The following is a 27,586-nucleotide window of genomic DNA, read 5'->3' as shown; positions in this document are numbered from 1 at the left end:
ACAAATACTACCAACGTCACACCTTAGCAAAAGATCTGGCAGAGAAACCAAGAAAATTCTGGTACTACGTAAAATTGCTGAGTGGGTTTAACGCATCCATTCAGTCACTTGTTGACCAGTCCAGTGTGACAGTTAAACATAGCAAAACGAAAGCCGAAGTTTTAAATTTCATGTTCGAGAAATTGTTCACGCAGGAGAATCATATAAGTATACTGTCATTTGTCCATCAAACAGACTCCCGTATGGACGACGTAGTAATAGGCGTCCCTGGTGTAGAGAAACACATGGAGTGGAGAACAAATAAGTACTGTAGTAAATGATGACGTTGACAGCACTGTCAATGTCATCATTTACTGCTGCACTTTAAACATAAGTTTAAGTACTAGAGTACAGCCAGTTTAATCTTCAGAGCTATCAGCCAACTTTAAATGCAATCTTTAATGTTGCCAGCCAACTTTAAAATGAATATTCTAATGATGCCTTTATTCATCTGAAGAATGAAACCAGTAAATAAAAAATAAGAACTGTGACTTGTGGCTGTTTTCAAAAAAATCTTAATGACAGATTCTGCACAGGAGACAGTATTCACAGTTGAGGATTGTACTTGAGGTACCTCTGGTACCGGTATCACAGGTTACACGATTCTCAGGAGCTCTTCCAACACATCGATTCGCAGCAGCAGCTCTCAGTTTTTGGCAGTAGCCAAGGTGATTTCCAGCTGCATACGAACATCAATAAACTCATCCTATGTTTGAAAACAGCATTTACAGTGGTGCTGCATTTTGGCTGGTGCAATGTATTACAGGCAGTAAATAAATAACTTTAAGCCCACTGATTATCTTTTAATCTGTTAGTCAGAAAGTTGCTAATTCCCTATTAGAATTTAAGCAACTACACAAAGCAAAATTTCTATTAAGGCCACACAGAAACGTGTGCTAAAAATTAATAGTTTCCTAAATCAGTTTGAGGTTAACTATAGTCTGCTAACAGAGTCGAAAATAGAGTTAATTTGTTATTAATGTAGATAACATATAAGGCTACAACTCTTTTTATGGGAAAACTAGACGTAACACAATATGTTACTTAGAATATCTGATACAGTAACTAAATCACAAATGCCAATTTATTACAAATTATTCATAGATTATGCAAAGGGTATAATTGCTCCCAAAAATTTAAAAAAAAACACATCTTTATTTGCACTTATATACAATGAAGTTCAGGAGTGGTGTAGTCTTTGCCAGTAACTGTGAACCACAAATGCTGATTTGCTGTGAAATAAATTATGTAACCAAAACACTCATAATGGTAAAATATAGTTTCATAATCATCCAAAAATTCTCAAAAATAACCTATTTCTCCTGTAATTATACAATGAAGTTAGAGAATGAGTGCTTTGAATGAGGATAGGCCTACTGTTCTCATAAATTTTAAAAGAGCACACTCAAGTTTAAGCCTACAACTGACGATAACACTACGAGTTTACTGCAGCACTTACGAATGTTTTTAAATTTGACAATATGTCACAATACAAACAGGTACTGAGGCAATCAAATGAAAGATTATGCAGAAGCAACATGAATAGTAAGATATGCAATTCTAGAACTTCAAATTGGCACATGAATCTTGTAAATGTGGTATCACACAAAGGAAAATTCCGAAGTTGACTTTTATATAGAAACAAATGTGCCTATTGCATGGATTTTTCACTTTTTCTGTGGACACTTCTACACTGGTGTACCAAAGAAGAACACTGCAGTATGAATTTATCTAGGTCAAAATCATTAAATGTGCAGCACCAACAAAGCACATCATCTGCTTGTTGCAGCAAACATTAACTTGTGAATGTCCCACTCACTAGAGAGTTTCCAAGTACTACATTAACATGATCCACCGAATTCTTCATCCAGGGCTTATCATATCACTCAAAGAGCGACACAATATGTATATTGTGAGGAACATTCTCAACAATGTGTCTGATGTCATCCTCAAATGTATAAATTAGGTTTATGGTCCAAACTGCACACCCCACTATTATTAAGTGATCTTCTTTTCCAAGATTCTTCCCTAATGAGCTTAAATCACAGGTGATACCACTGGCTTTAAATACTTGTTACCTGGTAATCCCTTCCAAAACAGTTCTGTATCTGTTGTGACGTTTCCCTCCTGTGACTACAACCCACATTTACAATGACCTATTTTGATGAAATATGCATACAGCATCAGTGTACTTGAAATGTGCAGCTACAACCATCGATGATGAAAGTTTTGTTGAGCCACACTGGATTGACACTAGGTACAGGACCTCACATGAAGAAAACATAAAGAGACTGGCTATGGTTTTCTTCCAGTTTATGCTATTTTACCTGAACTAGCAATTGAGAAAATCAGAACCATAAGGGCTGAAAATCCAGTATAACTATTAAATCCCTATTATTTCTAGCACAGATCAGTATACAAGATAATTTAACACCAACAACAAACATCAAATTTTAATCAGAATACTACTCACCAATGTTAGTATTGACACTCTTGCTCATTCCTGAAATATCACTTCTTGATTCCACAGTCAAAACTCTGTTGCTGTCATTTTTTAACAATATATCAACTATCTTTAAGTTCACTGGAACAGGGCTGGGAGAAGTTATGCTAGAAGGTGGGCGATCATCATTCAATTGCAATTTTACATTCTGCACACCAAACTGATAAGTGAAAGATACATAAAAATCAAATAGTTAAACACTGAAACATGTACAAAGTTATCATAGAAATGTTTAATATGTAATGTTTCTTAAAAAGTCAGATTAGCCTATCAGTCAAATAAAGCAAAAAACAATTTAAAATTCCTGAAGCAATGTTTAAGAAATGTTAGTGTATTATGCAGAGCGTCCCACACGAATAAATACATTTACGATTTGCTTAACACATACCTATGTAATAATTCCTAGATATAAAACGTTAATTATGTCTTCATAATAATTAACGATACACAACTAAATTAGAGGCACTATGCAATCTGAGTTCCACCAAAAGCTCATTCTCCTCACACTTTACACGCTACATGACCAAATGAGATCTATCACAAAAGCACATCTAGAAACTGCAATATTTCCTCTTTAATATTTAAATGTGCCACATTAACTTGTTTTCTTTTTACTTGTATCAAATGAATATGAATATTAAATCGAGACGACTAATAAATCATGAGACAGTTTTGCTAGCAAATACTTACCTTCAGGAGGCAAAAGTACTGCCAAAACAGACATGTAAAAGTAAATGTGATACACCTCCTAGCTTTCAGAAATAATAGTTTGTTCTCCAAGGAATGGGGAATGCTAAAAAGGAAGGACAGGTCACCTCGACTTGAGAGCTTTATCTGTGGTGATGACCAGGATAGAGGAGCAGGAAGTGGGAGGCACCAGAGAGAGTATCTAATGTTAGAATGGTAAGCACTGAGGCATTTTCAGTTCAGAGATGATAAGGACAGATTGAGAAGATAGGTGGAGGGGGGAGCATGGTTAATCAAGTTGCTCTACATTTGATACTGTGCTGCTTATGGATGGTGAATATAGAGTAAGTGGTTGTGGGTGGGTGCGTGGGGCAAGTTATAGCAGGGACCCATTACAGGTGTAGGAACAATGGTTAGGGGTAATGGTTTGAGAATATCTCATATGGTTTCACAAGGTTATTACTGAGGTTAGGAGAGTAACAGACAGTGAAAGTGGGTGATGTGGTGAGGATATCGAGGAGATAACATCTCATTTCAAGGCTTGACGAAAAATTTATAGTATTGGCAGAGTAAAACACTGAAGTATTGAAGACTAGGGTGGTTCTGTGTGACATGAGGGGTGTTTTTGAGTTCCTCGGATGTGGGATCTGTATTCGACAGAGTGTGGGAGGAGATTCTGCTCAGGAGATTCGTTGAAGAAGTTATGGGTAAGTTGGCTAGGATGACAACAGAGGAAGTTTCAGGAAGACTTTGAGATGGTCATTGGAAGAGGTAGTGTTCTAGGGCTGAGAGATCAAACGAATGCCAGATGTTTGCATAAATGTGAGGTACCTTGAACAGTGACAAGGGGGGTTCGAGAAGGGAATGGATTTGAGATGACTGGTGTCTTTTTTGTAGATGAGAGGCTCTTTGATGTGGGTTGGATGTGTTGGTCAACCAGTCCTGACATGCATTCAATGGGGGCTTTCTAGACAGCTACTATTTGTGTATTTTGGGAAGACTTAGAGAGAAGGGGTGTCGAGATAAGAAGAGGTGAGCAGTTCCATGGAAGCAGATGTGAAGGACCTAAGGCTAGTAGGATTTTCAGTGGCTCAGTTTGGATGAAAGGAATGGGGTGATTAGGACCAATTTTGTATGCTGGGATGTCCAGGATCTGACAATGGCCCTCTGTCACATACTCCTCACAATCAAGCACCACAGTAGTCGAGCTCTTGTATGCAGGGAGGAGGATGACAGTGTTTTCTGCTTTCAGGCTGGTGACAGCTTGGGACTTTGCTCAAGTAAGGTTTGGGGTTTTGGTGATATTTTTCAGGAAAGATTGAGAGGGAATGCAGAAAGTGAGGAATTCTTGGAATATCGGGAGGATGGTTTTAGGAAAGAGGAGGAGGAGGAGAATTTGGGATTTGGGCTGGAACTTTTTCAGGCAGAGTTTGGTACTCACTCTGTTAGTAGTGGTTTGGGACTGGATGGTAAATTGGCATTTGCAGTTGAGATTTTGGGTAAATCAGAATGGATCTTTGCCTAGGGTAGGGTGGTTAATTTGAGAATGGGGCTGAAGGTTAGGCTTGTAGACAGAATGGATGTCTCAAGACCAGAGAGGGATCTGGCAGATATGTTAAGGATTGAATGGAAGCCAAGGTTGTGAGGTATTTGAATATGATTAGGGTTATCATTAGGGTTGGGTAGGAGTAGCTATGGGTTTGGAAGGTTAAGTAAGGAGGCCTCTTCTGTAAAAACCAAAAAGCAACTTTTTAAAGGATTTTCTTTCTTTTTTTACGCATGATTATGAACCAAATCATATATAAGACTACACGTCGCCCTGTCATAAGCTTAGCTTAACAATAAATTATGGGCCATGCTCAAAACTACAAGCTAGAAACTACAGACTTAAACACTGAAAAATATTTAAGAAGCAATTTTTATCACACTGTGGAAGATATTATAAATGAGGAAGACAAGTACCCGACATTATTTTTTTCTTCATATAATATCTGTGTTTCTTTTAATGGATTCACGTGTACAACCATATTTATAAACTACAGAAGCAAATACTGGCAAATACTTAAAAATGAAATGTTATTACAGTGTGGAAGATTGTAAGAAAGAGGGAGACATGCAACACCAATTCAGCTTTTTACATTGTAATACATCTCTCTCTCTCTCTCTCTCTCTCTCTCTCTCTAGTGTGGTGTGTGTGTGTGTGTGTGTGTGTGTGTGTACACTATATGATCAAAAGTATCCAATACTGCCAAAAACATATTTTTTTCATATTAGGTGCACTGTGCTGCCACCTACTGCCAGGTACTCCATATCAGCGACCTCAGTAATCATTAGACATTGTGAGAGAGCAGAATGGGGCGCTCCGAAGAACTCACGGACTTCAAACGTGGTCAGGTGATTTGGTGTCACTTGTGCCACACATCTGTATGCAAGATTTCCACACTCCTAAACATCCGTAGGTGCACTGTTTCCAATGTGATGGTGAAGTGGAAACTTGAAGGGACATGTACAGCCAAAAGCGTACATGCTGACCTCATCTGTTGACTGACAGAGACCGCCGACAGTTGAAGAGGGTTGTAATATGTAATAGGCAGACATCTATTCAGACCACCACACAGGAATTCCAAACTGCATCAGGATCCACTGCAAGTACTATGACAGTTAGGCAGGAGGTGAAAGAACTTTCATGTAATGTTCGAGCAGCTGCTCATAAGCCACACATCATGCTGGTAAATGCCAGATGACGCCTCACTTGGTGTAAGGAACGTAAACATTGGATGATTGAAAAGAAGAAAAACATTGTGTGGAGTGATGAATCACGGTACACAATGTGGTGATCCGATGGCAGTGTGTGGGTATGGCGAATGCCTGGTGGATGTCATCTGCCAGTGTGTGTAGCGCCACAATAAAATTCTGAGGCAGTGGTGTTACGGTGTGGTCATGTTTTTCATGGATGGGGCTTGCACGCCTTGTTGTTTTGCATGGCACTATCACAGCACAGGACTACACTGATATTTTAAGCACCTTCTAGCTTCCCACTGTTGACGAGCAATTCAAGGATGGCGATTGCATCTTTTTCAACACGATTGAGCACTTGTTCATAATGCACACCTTGTGGGGAGAGGTTACACAACAATAACATCCCTGTAATGGACTGGCCTGCACATAGTCCTGACCTGAATCCTATAGAACACCTTTGGGTTGGTTTTGGAATGCTGACTTCATGCCAGGCCTCACTGATCGACATTGATACCTCTCCTCAGCACACCACTCTGTGAAGAATGGGCTGCCATTCCCAAAGAAACCTTCCAGCACCTGACTGAAAGTATGGCTGCAAGAGTGGAAGGTGTCATCAAGGGTAAGGGTAGGCCAACACCACACTGAATTCCAGCATTACCGATGGAGGGCGCCACGAACTTCTAAGTCATTTTCAGCCAGGTGTCCGGATACTTTTGATCACATGGTGTACTTATGTAGGCATACAACAGTGTTCATTGCCTGATCAATTTTTCCATCAAATAATTTTATATGACATCATATTATAATAAAGATTCTATTTTATTCTGTATCACTTTGTATTATTTGTGTGCATTATCTTATGTTATGTATTTGTATGTTCCAATTCCTCGTCATGACTTCAAATAAATTTTACATGTACATTTTGACAAAACATCCTTACAATATTTATTTGCTACAGATGGATAACCACAGAAATAAATAAATACATGTTGGTAATTCATGGAACTCATGTAGCCTCTTATTTAAAAAGCTGAGGTTCTTACACTGATATCACCATACATTTATTCTTTTATGGGACGTGCAGTTGGGAACAAGAATTTCTTTGAAAAGCAACAGCAACATTCATTCAGTGAACAAAAGATACAAGAAGTAGTATTATGTCATTGAAGATGATGTTCAGCACTCTGGACATACATTTGGAATATGTCTTCACAGGAGCTGATGACTCCTACTGACAAACGAGATATTTCCAAATACAATTTAAGGCTCGTGTTCTGGAAAACTCCTCCTCACCCTTAGTAGGAATACTTTAGGTCTACTTATTGCATAATTGAAATTTGATCCACTGATCTGTGGGCAATACTGCTCATATATTTATGAGAAGATTTACTGGGCGACAGGACAAGGAAGTGTACAACACTAAACTTTAACAAGTAATGGCTTCCCTATTCTGACATACAGAAGTAAACTTGGACATTAAGACAAACGAAGAATACAGTCCACTGAATTTTTAAGATAATTTAAATGATGTGCAGTTGCACTACTTAGTAAGAGTGAGACAATTTTTTTATTTATTTTTGTATTTTTTGTAATTTTTTTTATATAGCCTATTCAAAACATCCATACACATGAGTGTGTGTGTGTGTGTGTGTGTGTGTGTGTGAGATCAAATAGAGAACAATATTATAAGATAACATCTTAATATATATTACACAAATGAAAAAAGGAGCAATGATGTATAAAATGGAAACAGCATATCAACTGAATGGAAGAAGATCGATTAATTAAACAAAAAGTCAATTATAAACTGAGCAGAAAGAGAGATGTAGCACAACCAGGAAACAGTGGCTTCAGTGAAGATGGACGAGGCTGTAACCACACTGCATGAAATGATAAAGAAAAAGAAGGAAGAGTACTTTAGCTGAGTAAGCCACCTTCCTGGATTTGAAATTTCACCTCCTCTGTACACACCAATCCTACCAATCACAATTACTTCACTTCGACAGCTGCCATCTCTGCACACCAAGTCTCTAACATACAGTATGGCCACCTGTGAAGATTATGTCTGTAATGATAAGTATTTACTCTCCCAGTATGGCAAAGAAACTGCACAGCCTTCACACAACAAATAACCCTCCTCGTCTTGTACAAAAACAGATATCCCCACAAACCCTATACACACAACTGTGGGCCAGTCACAAAGGAGCACCTCCTTCATCATGTGAAACCATCCAAGCCTGTAAGAAATGATCTGTGTTCTCTGAATAGTTCTAACTGCCTCTCATCATGTCTTGAAATGAGAAATACTCTTCACATTATCCTTCACACTTCCTGCTCAATAAACATCCCATTGCCCACCCAACTTACATAAAATCTGTCTCCATTCTTATACCATAACTGTTTCCAACCCCTGTCCTATAGTACATATTTGTGGACGACAGAGCTGCAAGACCTGCTTCATACATCTGTTCACTTCCTTCTATTCTTAGCCTCTCACTGGTATTTCCTACTCCAGTAGAAGCAGGACTACCTGACAAAGCAGCAACAAAATATATGATTTTCACTGCATCTTCTGAATAATGTTTTATATGGGTGGCCACAAACAAACCATATAATTGGATGAGTGGCTGCTGACAAACTGTGGTCACGGCTAAACTAGAACACCCAGTTATGGAACTTGTTGCTCAACATAAAGCAGTTAATTGAGAAACAGTTTCCCAACCCAAGACATTTTGATCCTTAACCCCCCTTCCCTACTGTTTCAGTTTTTCTTATTTGTGCAAGCGGAAATTCTCCTTGAAACTTATTCTTTGTTGCCACAACCCCTCATGTGTCACTCTTCTCTAGCCTGTTTCCTAACCCTCTCTTATTCCCATCCAATTCCACCCTACTGTTTCCAGCCAACAATTCTGCACTTCCTTTGTTCAGTTTCTTCTCCATCTACAGAGATGTGTCTTTCTTTGCTTGGCCCTTTTCTTCATCTGTAAACTCAACTCATTAGTGTTTTTCCCCATCATACCATTCTCATATCCTGCATGGTGCCAGCCATTTCTCCAGAATATACAGACATGTTCCTTACCTGTTGCTCTTTCTATGCTTCAAATGCACCTTGCATTTCTCCACCACATACCCAGTTTAAGCCCTCAAATTTCCCCACCACATATCCTCTTTAACTCTCTCTCTCTCTCTCTCTCTCTCTCTCTCTCTCTCTCTCAAACACACACACACACACACACACACACACACACACACACACACACACACACACTCATGTGTATGGGTGTTTTGAATAGGCTATATAAAAAAATAAAATTACAAAAAATACAAAAATAAATAAAAAAATTGTCTCACTCTTACTAAGCAGTGCAACTGCGTCTCCAATTATGAATGGGACTATGAGGTTTCTGGGCATTGTTGTCACAAACATGCCTTAAAGGGACATTTAAAGCTTAAACCACTTGTGTATTGTTACTTTATTACTTTATGCTAAGGAAGGCTGTCAGCATAGGAAGTTGCTCAACAAATTAGGGTACACCACAAAAGTGTCATTCAACCATTTGATTGCTATTGTAAGACACAAAATATTGAACACCTACTTCATATTGGTCACCTGTAGTCAACAACACCAGCTGATGACTGTTGCAAACAAAATATGGTTTGTAGATATCTCAAGGCGAAAGTAAATAAGCTACAAACTCCCCTTCTGAAGGCAACTAGGATGGCTGGGTTGATCCAAAGAGTATGCAACCATCTCCACATGATCAGTTTGGCCTCCAGGAGGTCCATTATGATTAGTACAACCCCCTTACCCTCCCAAAACCCTGACACATGAAGAAAGTGGACAATGAAACACTTGGAATGGAATCTAGATCACCTTATCTGTTCCAGTCATCCTGACATGAGTTTCCTTTGGTTTTACCAAATCATTTCAGGAAAATACCATGATTGTTGGCAGAAATCATCTACAACTGACAAGTTCTCTTTCAGTTATTAAAATTTGTAACACATACTAAATCCTATTGCTGATTGTTTATAAGTACTATGTTATTTTATGTTATTCTCATACTGGAATTTCATAATTAATCATTTTATTACTGTTTTGCTTTCATTCAATAAGTTATGGATGTGTTGTAATGTGTTCTGTGACACTGTGTCACTAAAATAAATGTCCATTTGAATAAAAATGAAATTTAAAAAGAATAAGGAAAAACTGTCTTTAGAAATGGGTAAATGAGGATGCAGGGAAAAAAGCAGTGAAGAATATGAGCTTGGCATGGCATCTTGAATTTATTGTTTTTCCTTTAAAAAATGTTGACTTTAATTTGATAACATATATGGTAATTCCTGTTGAGAAAATAGAAATTAAATGGAAAAAGTCAGTTTATTAGGGAATGTCAATAGTAGATCCTCAGAAATAGAATAATTTGGAAATGTTATAGGAACTGGATGACAATATAACTTGATTTTAACAACACTTTGCTCTAATGTGTTGGCATGTTTCTAAATTAATGAACTGGTATGAAGGAGAAGTAGGTGTAAGGGGATATTATCTGAACCATTTATGATTTGTGGACGCTACTGTGTGTTTTTAACTTTTTTATTTTATTTTTACTTCAATTGTAAAAGAACTACAACAAGATAAAACTCAGCAGAACAAGTATTATGGGTATGAGTGCAAATTAACTGCAGTAAACCAAAATGATGCCTAGTAAATATATTCGAGCAAGACAGTGAGGAATAAGAGAACCCCTTTACAATTAATAAATTCATGTAGTTACAGCAGTTGAAACAAAAAGTGTAAATATACACTAAAATAAATAAATATGAGAGGAGAAATAGCTGGATGATCATCTGGGGAACTGGGATTACATTTTTGAATTAACAACTCAATGTGTCTAAATATAATTAATGTGCAGTGTCAGTTCTAAACAATCCTACAGAAACACAAAACTTAAGTATATACAACTTGAAATATATACTAACAAAGAGATAGAGGGGCTGGCCAGTACTTACCTCAGCTCAGTACAGCCGATAGATACACATAAAACAGAACCGAAAATTACATTCCTAGCTTTCGGAACAGATGTTCCTTCATCAGGGAGGAGAGAGGGGAAAGAAAGGGAAGAAGGGAAAGGAGATTCAGTTACTCACAACCCAGGCTATGAAGCAACAGGGAAAGGAAAATAGGGATGGTAGCAAGGATGGAGGCATGGTTGTCAGAGGGAAGCCAAAGATATTCTACTGTAAGTACTGTGCCAGCTTCAAACCAAAGAGGATGCATACAGAAGTAAAGAGGTATATAGTATGAAGATAAACACAACTATGTAGGATGAAAAGATGCGTGAATGGCTAAAGAGGAAAGGGAAAGAGGAGAAGACTGAAGAGTAAATGGGAGTGAGGTTGTTTAATGTAGGTTGAGTCCAGGGGGATGGCGGGATGAAAGGATGTGTTGGAGTGCAAGTTCCCATCTCCGCAGTTCAGAGGGACTGGTGTTTGGTGGGAGAAGCCAAATGGCACATACGGTGTAGCAGGTTCCTAGGTCCCTAGAATTATGCTGGAGGGCATGCTCCGCTACTGGGTATTGGGCATCTCCTAGGCGGACAGTTCGTCTGTCCGTCCATGCGCTCAGCCAGTTTAGTTGTTGTCATGCCGATGTAAAAGGCTGTGCAGTGCAGGCATGTCAGTTGATAAATGACATGTGTAGTTTCACATGTGGCCCTGCCTTGAATTGTGTATGTTTTACCAGTAGCGGGGCTGGAGTAGGTGGTTGTGGGGGGATGCATGGGGCAGGTTTTGCAGCGGGGTCGGTTACAGGGGTAGGAACCGCTGGGTAGAGAAGGTGGTCTGGGAATATTGTAGGGTTTAACAAGGATGTTACGGAGGTTAGGGGGGCGACGAAAGGCAACTCTGGGTGGTGTGGGGAGAATTTTGTCAAGGGATGATCTCATTTCAGGGGTTGACTTGAGAAAGTCATATCCCTGGCGGAGTAATTTGTTGATGTTTTCGAGGCCAGGATAATATTGAGTGACAAGGGGGATGCTTCTGTGTGGTCTGGGGGTAGGAACATTGTTGTTAGACGGGGAGGAATGTATTGCTCAGGAGATCTGCTTGTGGACAAGGTCTGCAGGATAGTTGCGGGAGAGGAAAGCACTGGTCAGGTTATTGGTGTAATTGTTGAGGGATTCATCACTGGAGCAGATGCGTTTGCCACGAATACCTAGGCTGTAGGGAAGGGAGTAGGTATTCGTGGCAAACGCATCTGCTCCAGTGATGAATCCCTCAACAATTACACCAATAACCTGACCAGTGCTTTCCTCTCCCGCAACTATCCTGCAGACCTTGTCCACAAGCAGATCTCCCGAGCAATACATTCCTCCCCGTCCAACAACAATGTTCCTACCCCCTAGGGACCTAGGAACCTGCTACACCGTATGTGCCATTTGGCTTCTCCCACCCAACACCAGTCCCTCTGAACTGCGGAGATGGGAACTTGCACTCCAACACATCCTTTCATCCCGCCATCCCCCTGGACTCAACCTACGTTAAACAACCTCACTCCCATTTACTCTTCAGTCTTCTCCTCTTTCCCTTTCCTCTTTAGCCATTCACGCATCTTTTCATCCTACATAGTTGTGTTTATCTTCATACTACATACCTCTTTACTTCTGTATGCATCCTCTTTGGTTTGAAGCTGGCACAGTACTTACAGTAGAATATCTTTGGCTTCCCTCTGACAACCATGCCTCCATCCTTGCTACCATCCCTATTTTCCTTTCCCTGTTGCTTCATAGCCTGGGTTGTGAGTAACTGAATCTCCTTTCCCTTCTTCCCTTTCTTTCCCCTCTCTCCTCCCTGATGAAGGAACATCTGTTCCGAAAGCTAGGAATGTAATTTTCGGTTTTGTTTTATGTGTATCTATCGGCTCTACTGAGCTGAGGTAAGTACTGGCCAGCCTCTCTATCTCTTTGTTAGTATTTGTTTCACATCTTTATATGAGATTTTCCATTAATTATTTAGATCAACTTGAAATATATCTAACATAAGTTGAAAGCTGTACAGAGGGGGAAAAACACACTACAATAAACAAATGTGTTAGTGAAAGGACAAGAGATGAGGTGAGCAAATAAAGGACTGGCCAATGTGGCACAATCTACTGTACGTTAAGCAGACAGCATCAGGATACAGGCAACAGTACCTGGATGGAAAATTCTAGAAAAGGATTTTTTCAGTCAGTGGATGATAAACAGCTGATTATTACGACAACTACATGAAATTTTTAGTCACAGCTACATTTAAAAATCAACAAAGCCAGATTATTAGTTAGTGATTTTGTTTCTTACAATTAGCTGAATAATAAATGTAAATAATAAAATTACAAACAAGTATACACTTTACAAACCTCCATGGGAACAGCTTCTGGTATAATTTCATCTTCAATAAAATCAGCAAGCCCAATCAGTGAACTCATGTTCAGTTCCATTTCCAGGTCATGCACGTCACCTTGTAGCTTGTTCTTTCCCCAGGAGCGCGGATGGAGGTCTCTTCTTGGCTCAACAGTGTGCTCGAATCGCACTGCTACCTTCGGCATTGTCTCATCACTCGCTGGTACTTCTGCCCAAGCTCTTGAACGACATCCGAACTTACTCTGCAGATAAAGTTGATGGGAACTAACATGAGAATACACACTGTCCAAGAAGAAGAATAACTTAATCTGTCTGAGAATGCCAGGGCATTTTTTTCTACTCCTGGGCTTGTATATTTTAAAACAATGCACAGCAGCTCATTTATGAAAGATATCAGAGGCATTTGTTTCTCTAAAAAAAAAGAGGTACTGTCATTTAACTGTGGATCCAGATAGTAAGAATGTAAGTGAAATTAAATGTTTAATGCTTTGGAGGTTTGATGTGTTTTTGACAGTGAAATAACTGCCGTATGATATATTCATATATAATAATGCCTGAGGAAGGAATCTAATATATCTTTTCTCATTAAACAACACATTGATTACATTAAGAATGTCAAGTTATATGGAACCAAAACACAAACAACGGATTTGTAATACAACACAGACATATGCAAATTTATCTGGAAGCTTTACAAATGTGCAATTGTGTTGATAATAGTGAAAACAACAAAATTTGTTTATAAAAAAATTCAAATGAACATAATTTTCTTCTTGCTGTAATCCTAAGCCAGATTTCATTGTAAAAGAGTCAGTCTTGTAACCCTTGTCAACAATCCTATTTGCTGGTATTTATGAATACCAGTAACATACATTTTCTAGCATTTATGAATACCGATAACATATATTTTCTAGAAAAATTATTTAGGACATAATGAATTAAGACAGTGTACCAGAAATAAATTACTGCCTTAGGAAATGTAAATGCCTTGACCCACTAAGCTATGCCCGTACATTGTTCATGAAAAACACGCCACAGAATGTGTTAGGTTCAAGCACAAGAATATACAAAATTCATCCGTACATATTATAAAAATGGATGCATGTATGTACATATGCTCCACATATCCTCCTAAGTCACTGGACAGATTTCAAGGGGTAAGAACCACCTAGCTATCATAGTTTAGGAGATAAGACATCATAAACAATGAGATGTCACATCATGCATGACCTTTAAATGTATTATTTCTGCGCTACCAAATGTATTTGAAAATAAATTTCACAGGCATTATCTACATATGCTGCTACATGCACCTATAAAAGTATATCTTGGTATCACACACAGTTCAAGAGGTATGATGTCATAATGATTAAGACGTGTGAAAAACTGCCACATTGTGCATGACGTTTAAATTTAATACTCCTTTTCTAACACTACTCACAACACATTTTGTAGACACTACCCACACATGCTGCTGAATGTACCTACAAAAATATATCATTGTGTGAGACACATGTATTAGGAGATATGATGTAAGAAACACTGAGATGCATGGAAAATTGCTGCATCATGCATAACCTTTAAATTTATTACTTCTTTCCTACTAACTCCATTTGCAGCATACTTCACTGACAGTGTCCACAAATAATGCTAAATGTACCTGCACACATATATCATTGCATGGCACATAGCCCAAGAGATACAAAATCATAAAAATTGAGATATGTGAAAAAATGCTGTATCATGAATAAAGTTTTAACACCTTTATTCTTTACTACTAAGACAATCCCACAGTTGAGCAACTTAAAGAAATTCTTAACACCTGGCAGGGTTTTTCACAGCTTTCAACTGTGAAGTGCAAACAGCTATAGATGAAAATGATAGATGTAGAGACATTTACAGAATCACATTGTAGAAATATGAAGCAGCTGCATCCAGTGTACAAAAATTGTCGAGGATCATGTTTCTTAATTTGGATACTGATACATTCATAGAGTATGCACATGTCTTAGTATGACTATTTCATAATTTCAAATCTGTTTTTACAAATATATAGAAATGAAATCATTTTGAAACTTCACTACAAAAATGAATACTCAAGCAGTGTCGGGAATGTCAGATAGTAAGACTATAACAACCTCATGTTGGCCTACAATGGTCATACTCTGAATTTAAAATGTATGGGATGATTTTCAGTATAAATCACTGGGTGGAGAAATGGATTTCCATTTGTCCTATTTTTTCCCTTAGTCTTGAATTTATTATTTGATGGTAGAAGACCAGATACATATTTGTACATTCTATTCAATAAGTATCTGACAGAAACAGAAGATAAGTTACATCCCAGCTCTTTGATAAGACAAACTTTAAATTAATAATAGTAGTTCTCACAAAATGTTGAAATAGTTCACATAACAGTTAGGAAAATGGTGATTTCAAACATCATATTATAGCTCTTTCAGTTAAATATTATGAGAGTTGTTAAAATCTGTATATGAAAGCAAAACAGGGAGAAATAGCCCTCAACAAAATTGTAAAATTATGAGGAGACAGAATGATTAACTAGTACTTCCCTTCAGGAGATGAGATCCTAAGTACTGCCGCTAGATGCACACATAATTAGAAAAAAAGGTAGTCTAGCTTTCAGAAAAGTTAGTTCCTTTCTTGGGAAGGAAAGAGTGAAGTTAACGAAGGAGGGGCACAATACTCACCTCAAGCTGAGAGTGAGTCACCTGGCATATCGATGGTCTGTCTGTCCCTTTTTATTCTTCCCCATCCTATACCTCTCTCCTCCCTGAGAAAGGAACTTACTTTTCTAAAAAATACTTTTGTATTGTCTATCACCAGTACTGAGACATTCTCTCCTGGAGTTGAAGTACTGGTGGTCATTTTGTGTCCTTGTTATTTTATGGCATAACAGTAAAAAAAAATTCTGGTTTTTGAAGTAGTGATGGAAGATCATATTACAAAATTTAAAAGTCACAAACTCAGAAACATTGAAAATTGCATTCACTTACTCTTGCAGGAGTATGTACTCTGTGTATCGTGGTTTGTCATATGCTTTCAGACACATCTGTATGGTGTCAAATGGTTTTGCAAGTTTCCATGATGTGCCCATGAAGTTCCTCTTGATTTGGAATGCCAGTTGTATAAATTAACTGTTTAGATGTTCATCATAGAAATAATTGCCATCAGGGGAATATGCGAGCCATGAAACTGGCCCTCCCAAAGTATCCAAAGTATACAAGTATCCAGTGTACCTCAAATAACATAACTGAACTGTGCTGGTTCCTCATCATAGACACACTAACTGCTTCCTATTATTTGAAAGAGCGTATCATGTAACAAATCTGGAAGACTATTCTGACAAAAGTCCTTACAGACAGCACTTGTGAGACAAGGAGAATATGTGAACTTTCAATTCCAGCCCTCACATTGATTATAATCTGCTGTTCATGGTTATTCAAATTTCCAGCCATTGCCCCATCTGTACACAAAACTGAAGAGACAAAAACAAATGATTGGCAGAGTGAGCTACAAACCATTGGCAGATGTGGCCAGCTCCTGTAAGACCGGCATATGCTGAAGGTGATACAGATGCATGAACTGGCTATGACACATCCTTCATTTGGTCCTATGAGATACATAACATGTTATGGCAACATGCTGTGCCTTGATTTTGGGACCACTTTCAACAGCCTGCAAAATAAGTCTCTCTTGATGGGCATTTACAGTAAGTTTAGAAACATGTTTCTTTTTGCAACAATGTTTCCAACCATGTCCGAAACATACTTGAAGCTATGTTTGTTGTTCATGTCCCCGTTAACACTAGTGACAAACATTTCTATATGTGTACAAGCATCGTTCACAACACTGTGTCCAGTGAAGAGAATGGATTAATGATATGTCTACATCTACATGATTACTCTGCAATTCACATGTAAGTGCTTGGCAGAGGGTTCATCGAACCACAATCATACTATCTCTCTTACCATTCCACTCCCGAACAGCGCGCAGGAAAAACGAACACCTAAATCTTTCTGTTCAAGCTCTGATTTCTCTTATTTTATTTTGATGATCATTCCTACCTATGTAGGCTGGGCTCAACAAAATATTTTCGCATTCGGAAGAGAAAGTTGGTGACTGAAATTTCGTAAATAGATCTCGCCGCGACGAAAAACATATTTGCTTTAATGACTTCCATCCCAACTCGCGTATCATATCTGCCACACTCTCTCCCCCATTACATGATAATACAAAACGAGCTGCCCTTTTTTGCACCCTTTCGATGTCCTCCTTCAATCCCACCTGGTAAGGATCCCACACCGCGCAGCAATATTCTAACAGAGGATGAACGAGTGTAGTGTAAGCTGTCACTTTAGTGGACTTGTTGCATCTTCTAAGTGTCCTGCCAATGAAACTCAACCTTTGGCTCGCCTTCCCCACAATATTATCTATGTGGTCTTTACAACTGAAGTTGTTCATAAATTTAACACCCAGGTACTTAGTTGAATTGACAGCCTTGAGAAATGTACTATTTATCGAGTAATCGAATTCCAACAGATTTCTTTTGGAACTCATGTGGATCACCTCACACTTTTCGTTATTTAGCATCAACTGCCACCTGCCACACCACACAGCAATCTTTTCTAAATCGCTTTGCAACTGATACTGGTCTTCGGATGACCTTACTATACGGTAAATTACAGCATCATCTGCGAACAACCTAAGAGAACTGCTCAGATTGTCACCCAGGTCACTTATATAGATCAGGAACAGCAGAGGTCCCAGGATGCTTCCCTGGGGAACAACTGATATCACTTCAGTTTCACTCGATGATTTGCCGTCTATTACTATGAACTGTGACCTTCCTGGCAGGAAATCATGAATCCAGTCGCACAACTGAGACGATACCCCATAGGCCCACAGCTTGATCAGAAGTCGCTTGAGAGGAATGGTGTCAAAAGCTTTCCGGAAATCTAGAAATACGGAATCAACTTGAGATCCCCTGTCGATAGCGGTCATTGCTTCGTGCGAATAAAGAGCTAGCTGCGTTGCACAAGAACGATGTTTTCTGAAACCATGCTGATTACATATCTATAGATCGTTCCCTTCAAGGTGATTCATGACGTCTGAATACAGTATATGCTCCAAAACCCTACTGCAAACCGACGTCAATGATATAGGTCTGTAGTTCGATGGATTACTCCTACTACCCTTCTTAAACACTGGTGCAACCTGCGCAATTTTCCAATCAGTAGGTACAGATCTATCGGTGAGCGAGCAGTTGTATATGATTGCTAAGTAGGGAGCTATTGTATCAGCGTAATCTGAAAGGAACCTAATCGGTATACAATCTGGACCTGAAGACTTGCCCGTATGAAGCGATTTGAGTTGCTTCGCAACCCCTAAGGTATCTACTTCTAAGAAACTCATGCTAGCAGCTGTTCGTGTTTCAAATTCTGGAATATTCCATTCGTCTTCCCTGGTGAAGGAATTTCGGAAAACTACATTCAATAACTCCGCTTTAGCGGCACAGTCGTCGGTAACAGTACCATCGGCACTGCGCAGCGAAGGTATTGACTGCGTCTTGCCGCTTGTGTACTTTACATACGACCAGAATTTCTTCGGATTTTCTACCAAATTTCGAGAAAATGTTTCGTTGTGGAACCTATTAAAGGCATCTTGCATTGAAGTCCGTGCCAAATTTCACGCGTCTGTAAATTTTAGCCAATCTTCCAGATTTCGCGTTCTTCTGAACTTCGCATGCTTTTTCCGCGTTCGGACTTGTTTTGTGTACCATGGGGGATCAGTTCCATCTCTTACCAATTTATGAGGTATGAATCTCTCAATTGCTGTTGCTACTATATCTTTGAATTTGAGCCACATCTCGTCTACATTTGCATAGTCAGTTCGGAAGGAATGAAGATTGTCTCTTAGGAAGGTTTCTAGTGACACTTTAACCGCTTTTTTAAATAAAATTATTTTGCGTTTGTTTCTGGTGGATTTGGAAGAAACGGTATTGAGCCTAGCTACGACGACCTCGTGATCACTTTTATCCCTGTATCAGTCATGATGCTCTCTATTAGCTCTGGATTGTTTGTGGCTAAGAGGTCAAGTGTGTTTTCGCAACCATTTACAATTCACGTGGGTTCGTGGACTAACTGCATGAAATAATTTTTGGAGAAAGCATTTAGGACAATCTCGGAAGATGTTTTCTGCCTACCACCAGTTTTGAACAAGTATTTTTGCCAACATATCGAGGGAATGTTGAAGTCCCCACCAACTATAACCGTATGAGTGGGGTATTTATTTGTTACGAGACTCAAATTTTCTCTGAACTGTTCAGCAGCTATATCATCGGAGTCTGAGGGTCGGTAGAAAGAGCCAATTATTAACTTAGTTTGGCTGTTAAGTGTAAACTCCACCCATACCAATTCGCACTGAGTATCTACCTCAGCTTCACTACAAGATAAACCACTTCTGACAGACACAAACACTCCACCACCAATTCTGCCTAATCTATCTTCTATCTTTCCTGAACACCATCTGAGACTTCGTAAAAATTTCTGCAGAACTTATTTCAGGCTTTAGCCAGCTTTCTGTACCTATAACGATTTCAGCTTCTGTGCTATCTATTAGCGCATGAAGCTCAGGGACTTTCCCAGCACAACTACAACAATTTACAACTACAATTCCGAATGTTCCTTGATCCAACCACGTCCTGTATTTGCCATGCACCCTTTGAGATTGCAGCCCACCCCGTACTTTCCCAGGCCTTCTAACCTAAAAAACCGCCCAGTCCACGCCACACAGCCACCGCTACCCGTGTAGCCGCCAGCTGAGTGTAGTGAACTCCTGACCTATTCAGTGGAACCCGAAACCCCACCACCCTATGGTGCAAGTCAAGGAATCTGCTGCCAACACGGTCGCAAAACCGTCTGAGCCTCTGATTCAGACCCTCCACCCGGCTCTGCATCAAAGGTCCGCAGTCGGTTCTGTCAACGATGCTGCAGATGGTGAGCTCTGCCTTGATCTCGTAAGCAAGACCGGCAGCCTTCACCAAATCAGATAGCCGCTGGAATCCAGAGAGAATTTCCTCAGATCCAAAGCGACACACGTCATTAGTGCCGACATGTGCCACCACCTGCAGCTGGCTGCCCCCTGTGCTCTTCATGGCATCCGGAAGGACCCTTTCCACATCCGGAATGACTCTACCTGGAATGCACACGGAGTGCGCACTGGATTTCTTCCCCTCCTTAGCCGCCATATCAGTAAGGGGCCCCATTATGCGCCTAACATTGGAGCTCCCAACTACCAATAAGCCTACCCTCTGCGATTGCCCGGACCTTGAAGGCTGAGAATCATCCTCTGAAACAGGGCAGGCAGCTGCATCTGGCTCAGCCAGAGACAGTACTTAAAACCTGTTTGTCAGACGCACCGGGGAGGCTTTCTGATCAGCCTCTGGGGACGTCTTTCGCTGCCTGCCATGCCTTGGAACGACCTCCCAATCAACCACAGGCAAGGGCACAGCCCCACTGCGGGCAGCAACTGGGACAACCACAGCGGCAGACCGATCTGGGGACAGACGGGATGAGGTTGACATCCCCGTGATACCCAAGTCCGGCTCCCCACAGTGGTGCCCATTGGCAACAGCCTCAAGCTGTGCGACCAAAGTCAGCGCCGCCTGCAGCTGTGAAGTAAGGGATGCCAACTCGGGCCTCATCCGAACACAGCAATCACAGTCCCTGTCCATTCTAGTCGATGTTAAACAACTGTTACTGAAACACGAGTCCGTGCCTAGATAACGCAAGGGAAACACGCAAAGAATGTATGAACTAACCTGTACAACTGCCTAACGACTGCGCTACAATCTGCCTGAGTTTACAATTACAGTAACTAAAACTCTAAATTACACCTCCTATATGAAACTCACATGCAATTTAAGTAAGAATCTACGAAGTAAACACAGAAAAGAAGCTATATACGTATCTTTCTGTGCTGTCGATGTGCACCAACTGGGAGCTGAGGCCACACTGGTCTCTGAGAGCCTACTAGACAGACAAGTGCCACTGACGTACCAAAACAAAACAAATGCCTCACAACTGCGCTACAATCTGCCTGAATTTACGATTACAGTAACTAAAACTCAAAATTCCACCTCCTATACGAAACTCACACGCAATGTAAGTAAGAATCTGCGAAGTAAACACAGAAAAGAAGCTACATATGTATCTTTCTGCGCTGTCGATGCGCACCAACGGGGAGCTCAGGCCACACAGCATAATTAATACTCAACAACAGAAGCAGATGAAGACAAAAATGTAGGTTTTGTGTTGGCTGAAAAAACAATATAGCAGTCATTGCGGGACTGATATACTGCACGAGATGAATGTAGGAGATAGTGCTGCTTCACTAGGATTACATGATTTGATTTCAAAATTTTTCATGGCTATTTGTTTCAAATAAAGGCACAAATTTTTCAGAAATACAAGAAATTCCTTTTAAAGTCAGCTCTAGCTTCAATTTTTGAAGCGTTGGTTGAAGGATTTTGCAGAGGTGATCCACTCATGTAAATAATGCTAAACTATATGTTTTATTGTACACTGAAATCCATTAATATGGAGTGCCGTTTTAACCTGGGATTTTTATACTTTGCACCTCACACATTCCACATTCTCCTCTGCCTCGTAGAGTACAACACAATGAATAACTATGTCTTGACACAACACCAACAGACTTTTGACCTTACCACACAATGCAGAACAACGTAATTACTAAACTCTGCTGCATGGCTGCATGGAGTAAGTCATAAACATAAACAAACACCAGCACCAGATAGTGGCATTTAGCAGCAGCAGGCCAGAGACAAAGTTTCCTTTGATCTGTACCAACAGAGTCAAGAATAGCTGCTTTCATATTAACAAAATGCTGTGAACACTGATAGTCCAGCAATGGCTGCAAATAATGTTGTAAAACATGTTCCAGACACCGTGTAAATGCTGCTTTAGACAGGCATCTGATTAAATCTTGGTTTCCTTCATTACACCATTTGTTGTGTTATGGATCCTGTCTTAGCAATGTCATAATACACTACTGGCCATTAAAATTGCTACACCACAAAGAGGACATGCTACAGATGCGAAATTTAACTGACAGGAAGAAAATGCTGTTATATGCAAATGATTAGCTTTTCAGAGCATTCACACAAGGTTGGCGCCGGTGGCAACACCTACAATGTGCTGACATGAGGAAAGTTTCCAACTGATTCCTCATACACAAACAGCAGTTGACCGACGTTGTTGTGATGCCTCGTGTAAGGAGGAGAAATGCGTACCATCATGTTTCCGACTTTGATAAAGGTAGGATTGTAGCCTATGGCGATTGCGATTTATCATATCGTGACATTGCTGCTTGCGTTGATCAAGATCCGATGACTGTTAGCAAAATATGGAATCGGTGGTTTCAGGAGGGTAATACGGAACGCTGTGCTGGATCCCAACGGCCTCATATCACTAGCAGGCATCTTATCCACATGGTTGTAATGGATCGTGCAGCCACATCTCGATCCCTAAGTCAACAGATGGGGGCGTTTACAAGACAACAACCATCTGCATGAACAGTTCGACGACGTTTGCAAAAGCATGGACTATCAGCTCGGAGACCATGGCTGTTGTTACCCTTGATGCTGCATCACAGATAGGGCTGCCTGCGATGTTGTACTCAATTACGAACCTGGGTGCACTAATGGCAAAATGTCATTTTTTCGAATGAATCCAGGTTCTGTTTACAGCATCATGATGGTCGCATCCGTGTTTGGCGACATAGCAGTGAACGCACATTAGAAGCATGTATTCATCATTGCCATACTGGCGTATCACCTGGCATGAAGGTATGGGGTGCCATTGGTTACACGTCTTGGTCACTCTTGTTCGCATTGACGGCACTTTGAACAGTGGACGTTACATTTCAGATGTGTTACGACCTGTGGCTCTACCCTTCATAACCCTACATTTCAGCAGGATAATGCACCACTGCATGTTGCAGGCCCTGTATGGGCCTTTCTGGATACAGAAAATGTTCGACTGCTGTCCTGGCCAGCACATTCTCCAGATCTCTCACCAATTGAAAATGTCTGGTCAATGGAGGCCGAGCAACTGGCTCGTCACAATGCGCCAGTCACTGCTCTTGATGAACTGTGGTATCGTGTGGAAGCTCCATGGGCAGCTGTACCTGTACACGCCATCCAAGCTCTGTTTGACTCAATGCCCAGGCGTATCTAGACCGTTATTAAGGCCAGAGGTGGTTGTTCTGGGTACTGATTTCTCAGGATCTATGCACCCAAATTGTGTGAAAATGTAATCACATGTCAGTTCTAGTATAATATATTTGTCCAATGAATACCCATTTATCATCTGCATTTCTTCTTCTTGTAGCAGTTTTAATGACCAGTAGTGTAAAATTCAACAGGGATTGTATAGTTAAGTCTAATTCCCATAGGAAAATGCTATTTTATTCTCAACTGTGCAGTTTTAGTTCCACTGCCATTTGCATGCCCATAGACTGAAATCATATCTGTCAGAGTACTAAGTATATAACCTAAATAAACCGATCAATTACCAGGCAATTCACCCCCCCTCTCCCCCCCCCCCCACCCCCCCCACCACCACCACCAATGCATATGTAAAATGTTCAAAACAGATCATCGCAAATGCACAAAACTTGCAGGTCAAATGTGACTCTTAATCAACACTTCGCCATCCGTGATACCATGAAAGTATTGTGAGACTGACCTGTATCAATGGTATCACTCAACCACCTTATGAAATTAATTTTAGTTTTTGGCTATGAACTACAGTTTTTGGATATTTTTTCAACACAGAGTGAATGTAAACTTTGATTGATAATTAACAAATAGTGGTTGGTTGGTTGTTTTGGGGAAGGAGACCAGACAGCGTGGTCATCGGTCTCATCGGATTAGGGAAGGATGGGGAAGGAAGTCGGCCGTGCCCTTTCAGAGGAACCATTCCGGCATTTGCCTGGAGTGATTTAGGGAAATCACGGAAAACCTAAATCAGGATGGCCGGACGCGGGATTGAACCGTCGTCCTCCCGAATGCAAGTCCAGTGTCTAACCACTGCGCCAGCTCGCTCGGTAACAAATAGTGGTTTTACAGACATATGTTTAAATGAACTACTTCCTTTTTGAAAGATTTTTGTAGAAGCATAAACATATTGTGAATTGATGTGGACATTATTGGTACTGGAATCAAGTTGTTAAAAGACACACCAAGCAAACTAAAGAGATGGCCGATATTAAGGATGCATCACCAAAACATTACATGAAATATGTACACATGAAAAAAGAAAACAAAGCAAGTAGTTTGGGAATATCATCACGAAAAATACGAACAGGCAAATCTACACATCAAGGACAAATGTGGAAACTCTAACTAGCCTACACGACATCACGAGTGAAGTAAAACAAGAGAGTTCAAAAATATTAAGTTACAACACAATAGAACTGTTCTCAAACCAATAATTTTATACACAGCTAAAAATGTTTTCCTGAATTATATACACAAGAGTTAAAAATTACATAATTATTTTAGTACACTATTACAAGAATGAGAGAACAGTAAACCCAAGGAAGTATTAAGCCTGAAAAGAAAAAGAGTAATCCTGCAAAATCGACAGTGTTCAATGGGATAAACTTACATGAACAACCAGATGCACGACAAGGTGCCTTTCAAGCAAAGGAGAGCAAACAGGCTCACTTGAAAAGAATAAGAGAATTCTGAGTAAAAAGAAAGAAAAGTTCACAGCAAAGTTGAATGATTTTTGTAATGAGAAAATCACAGCCTAGATCATGAATTCTATTGTAATAACATGTTTCAGCCAAATCAGGTCATTCCAAAATTTGGAGAGGATGACAGCTATCACAAGCATTAGCTGGTGCGCATTGTCAAATCTTAGCATTCACCAACTCATGATGGTCATAACTACCATCCTCCCCATATTTTGTACAGAGCGATGTGGTGCAGTGGTTAACACACTGGACTCGCATTAGGGAGGACTACGGTTCAAACATGCATCCGGCCATCCTGATTTGGATTTTCCATGATCTCCATAAACCACTTCAGACAAATGCCAGGGTAGTTCCTGTGAAAGGGCACAGCTGATTTCCTTCCCCATCCTTCCCTAATCTGAGCTTGTGCTCTGTCTCTAATGACCTCGTTGTCGACACGACCTTAAACACTGGTCTACTCCTCCTCCATATTTTGTATGAGAAGATGGCCTAACACAGCCTAAACCAGTTGTCACAATAAAAATATGTGACCTAGAATGTGTTTTGTTCATAAAATTATAGAAGTGTGAGGTCACATGCCCCCACCCCCCTCCTCTCCCCACACACCCACCTCTTCTTAAACGTGTGACTTGATTTCAACGAAACTTGGTATACACGCTACACTTACTGACTGGAAAGAAGCACTGGGGGTAAGAGCTACCTGGTTTCCATTGGTGTGTGGGTGACATACAAGGTGGACAGAGACTGGGGAATGGAGTGGGAGGGAGCAAGCAATGGAGAAGTGCATGTTGGGAATTACTAGTAGTGACAGGAAAACAAACAAACGTTCGAGAAACAGATTGAAGTGGAAGGCACAAGCACAGTCAAAATGAAAATGAAAGGGCTGAAGCATGTGGATAGGCAAATGAATGATTATGAGAGATAAGAAAAGACTAAGATAGTGTATTTATGGAAGATGGGGCAGATCACATTAGAAAACAGACAGGATGAGCACAGCAGCATATAGCTGAAGACTCTAATGGACAAAAAATTTCAGTTTACTCATGCAGTAAATGTTGATAATCACACACTCACCCTCCAACATACATCCCCCCCCCTCCGCCCTCCCTAATCAATAAATACAGCTTTCTGCGTCAGAGGGATAGCACTCATGTAAAAACGGTGAATGTAATAATTCAACCCGTCTCATTGATGAAATGTCATCAGACCTCATAGTCAGCATATATAATGGGCAAGGTGAACGATATCACTAGCTCTGATTGCATCTTCATGATTACGCAGGAAGTCAGGTTTTCACTTGATGTAGTCTCAAGTGTATACTGTGAGCATTAGTTTTGGAAAAAAACTGCCAACACTACAGTCAATTGTTGTGGGCAATAACATGCTTTCAAGCAGCAGGTATTGTTAACTATACAGGATTATATTGGTAGACAGGCAGGCCACAGTGCAGCAAATCAGTCACCAAATAAATGATAGACAATAACAGCCAGTGAGTAGCCATATAAGATAGGGTCACCTGCTAACATTTTACAGGACACACATTAGCATGGGGATTTATATAAACCAAGTATTATTATTATTATTATTATTATTATTTCTTTCTTTTCTCAGACGTTATGTCTGGTCAAAAATGGACAGTGACGCGGACCTTGATCAAGCGTGACTTCCTTTTAACTGTACGGTATATGTTATATTGCATTTAGGGACTTTCGGGTGATTGAACATGTATCAATAATTACGGATTTCTGTAGTTGTATATATAAGTTTGGATGTAGCTGTATTGCATTGATGTACTGGTGGATATTGTGTGGTATGACTCCTGTAGTTGATAGTATAATTGGTATAATGTCAACTTTATCCTGATGCCACATGTCCTTGACTTCCTCAGCCAGTTGGATGTATTTTTCAATTTTTTCTCCTGTTTTCTTTTGTATATTTGTTGTATTGGGTATGGATATTTCGATTCGTTGTGTTACTTTCTTCTTTTTATTGGTGAGTATGATGTCAGGTTTGTTATGTGGTGTTGTTTTATCTGTCATAATGGTTCTGTTCCAGTATAATTTGTATTCATCATTCTCCAGTATATTTTGTGGTGCATACTTGTATGTCGGAACGTGTTGTTTTATAAGTTTATGTTGTAAGGCAAGCTGTTGATGTATTATTTTTGCTACATTGTCATGTCTTCTGGGGTATTCTGTATTTGCTAGTATTGTACATCCGCTTGTGATGTGATCTACTGTTTCTATTTGTTGTTTGCAAAGTCTGCATTTATCTGTTGTGGTATTGGGATCTTTAATAATATACTTGCTGTAATATCTGGTGTTTATTGTTTGATCCTGTATTGCAATCATGAATCCTTCCATCTCACTGTATATATTGCCTTTTCTTAGCCATGTGTTGGATGCGT

The 27,586-nt window shown here is 39.9% G+C and overlaps 1 protein-coding gene across 1 annotated transcript in view; it reads right to left on the bottom strand.

Moving 5' to 3' along the window:
• LOC126095279 (UHRF1-binding protein 1-like) overlaps positions 1–27,586 on the bottom strand; it is a 473,334-nt gene that overhangs the window by 36,899 nt on the left and 408,849 nt on the right. The window contains exons 16-17 of the mRNA XM_049910037.1: positions 13,368–13,613; positions 2,513–2,702 (exon numbers count right to left, since the gene is read on the bottom strand). Coding sequence (XP_049765994.1) covers positions 2,513–2,702; positions 13,368–13,613 — 436 coding nt within the window. The remainder of the gene's footprint in view (positions 1–2,512; positions 2,703–13,367; positions 13,614–27,586) is intronic.

Source organism: Schistocerca cancellata, chromosome 8 (genome assembly GCF_023864275.1).
Source record: "Schistocerca cancellata isolate TAMUIC-IGC-003103 chromosome 8, iqSchCanc2.1, whole genome shotgun sequence".
NCBI classification, from domain to species: Eukaryota; Metazoa; Arthropoda; class Insecta; order Orthoptera; family Acrididae; genus Schistocerca; species Schistocerca cancellata.
Note: the sequence above shows the minus strand (reverse complement) of the source record. Positions and strands in the feature narration are given on the sequence as shown.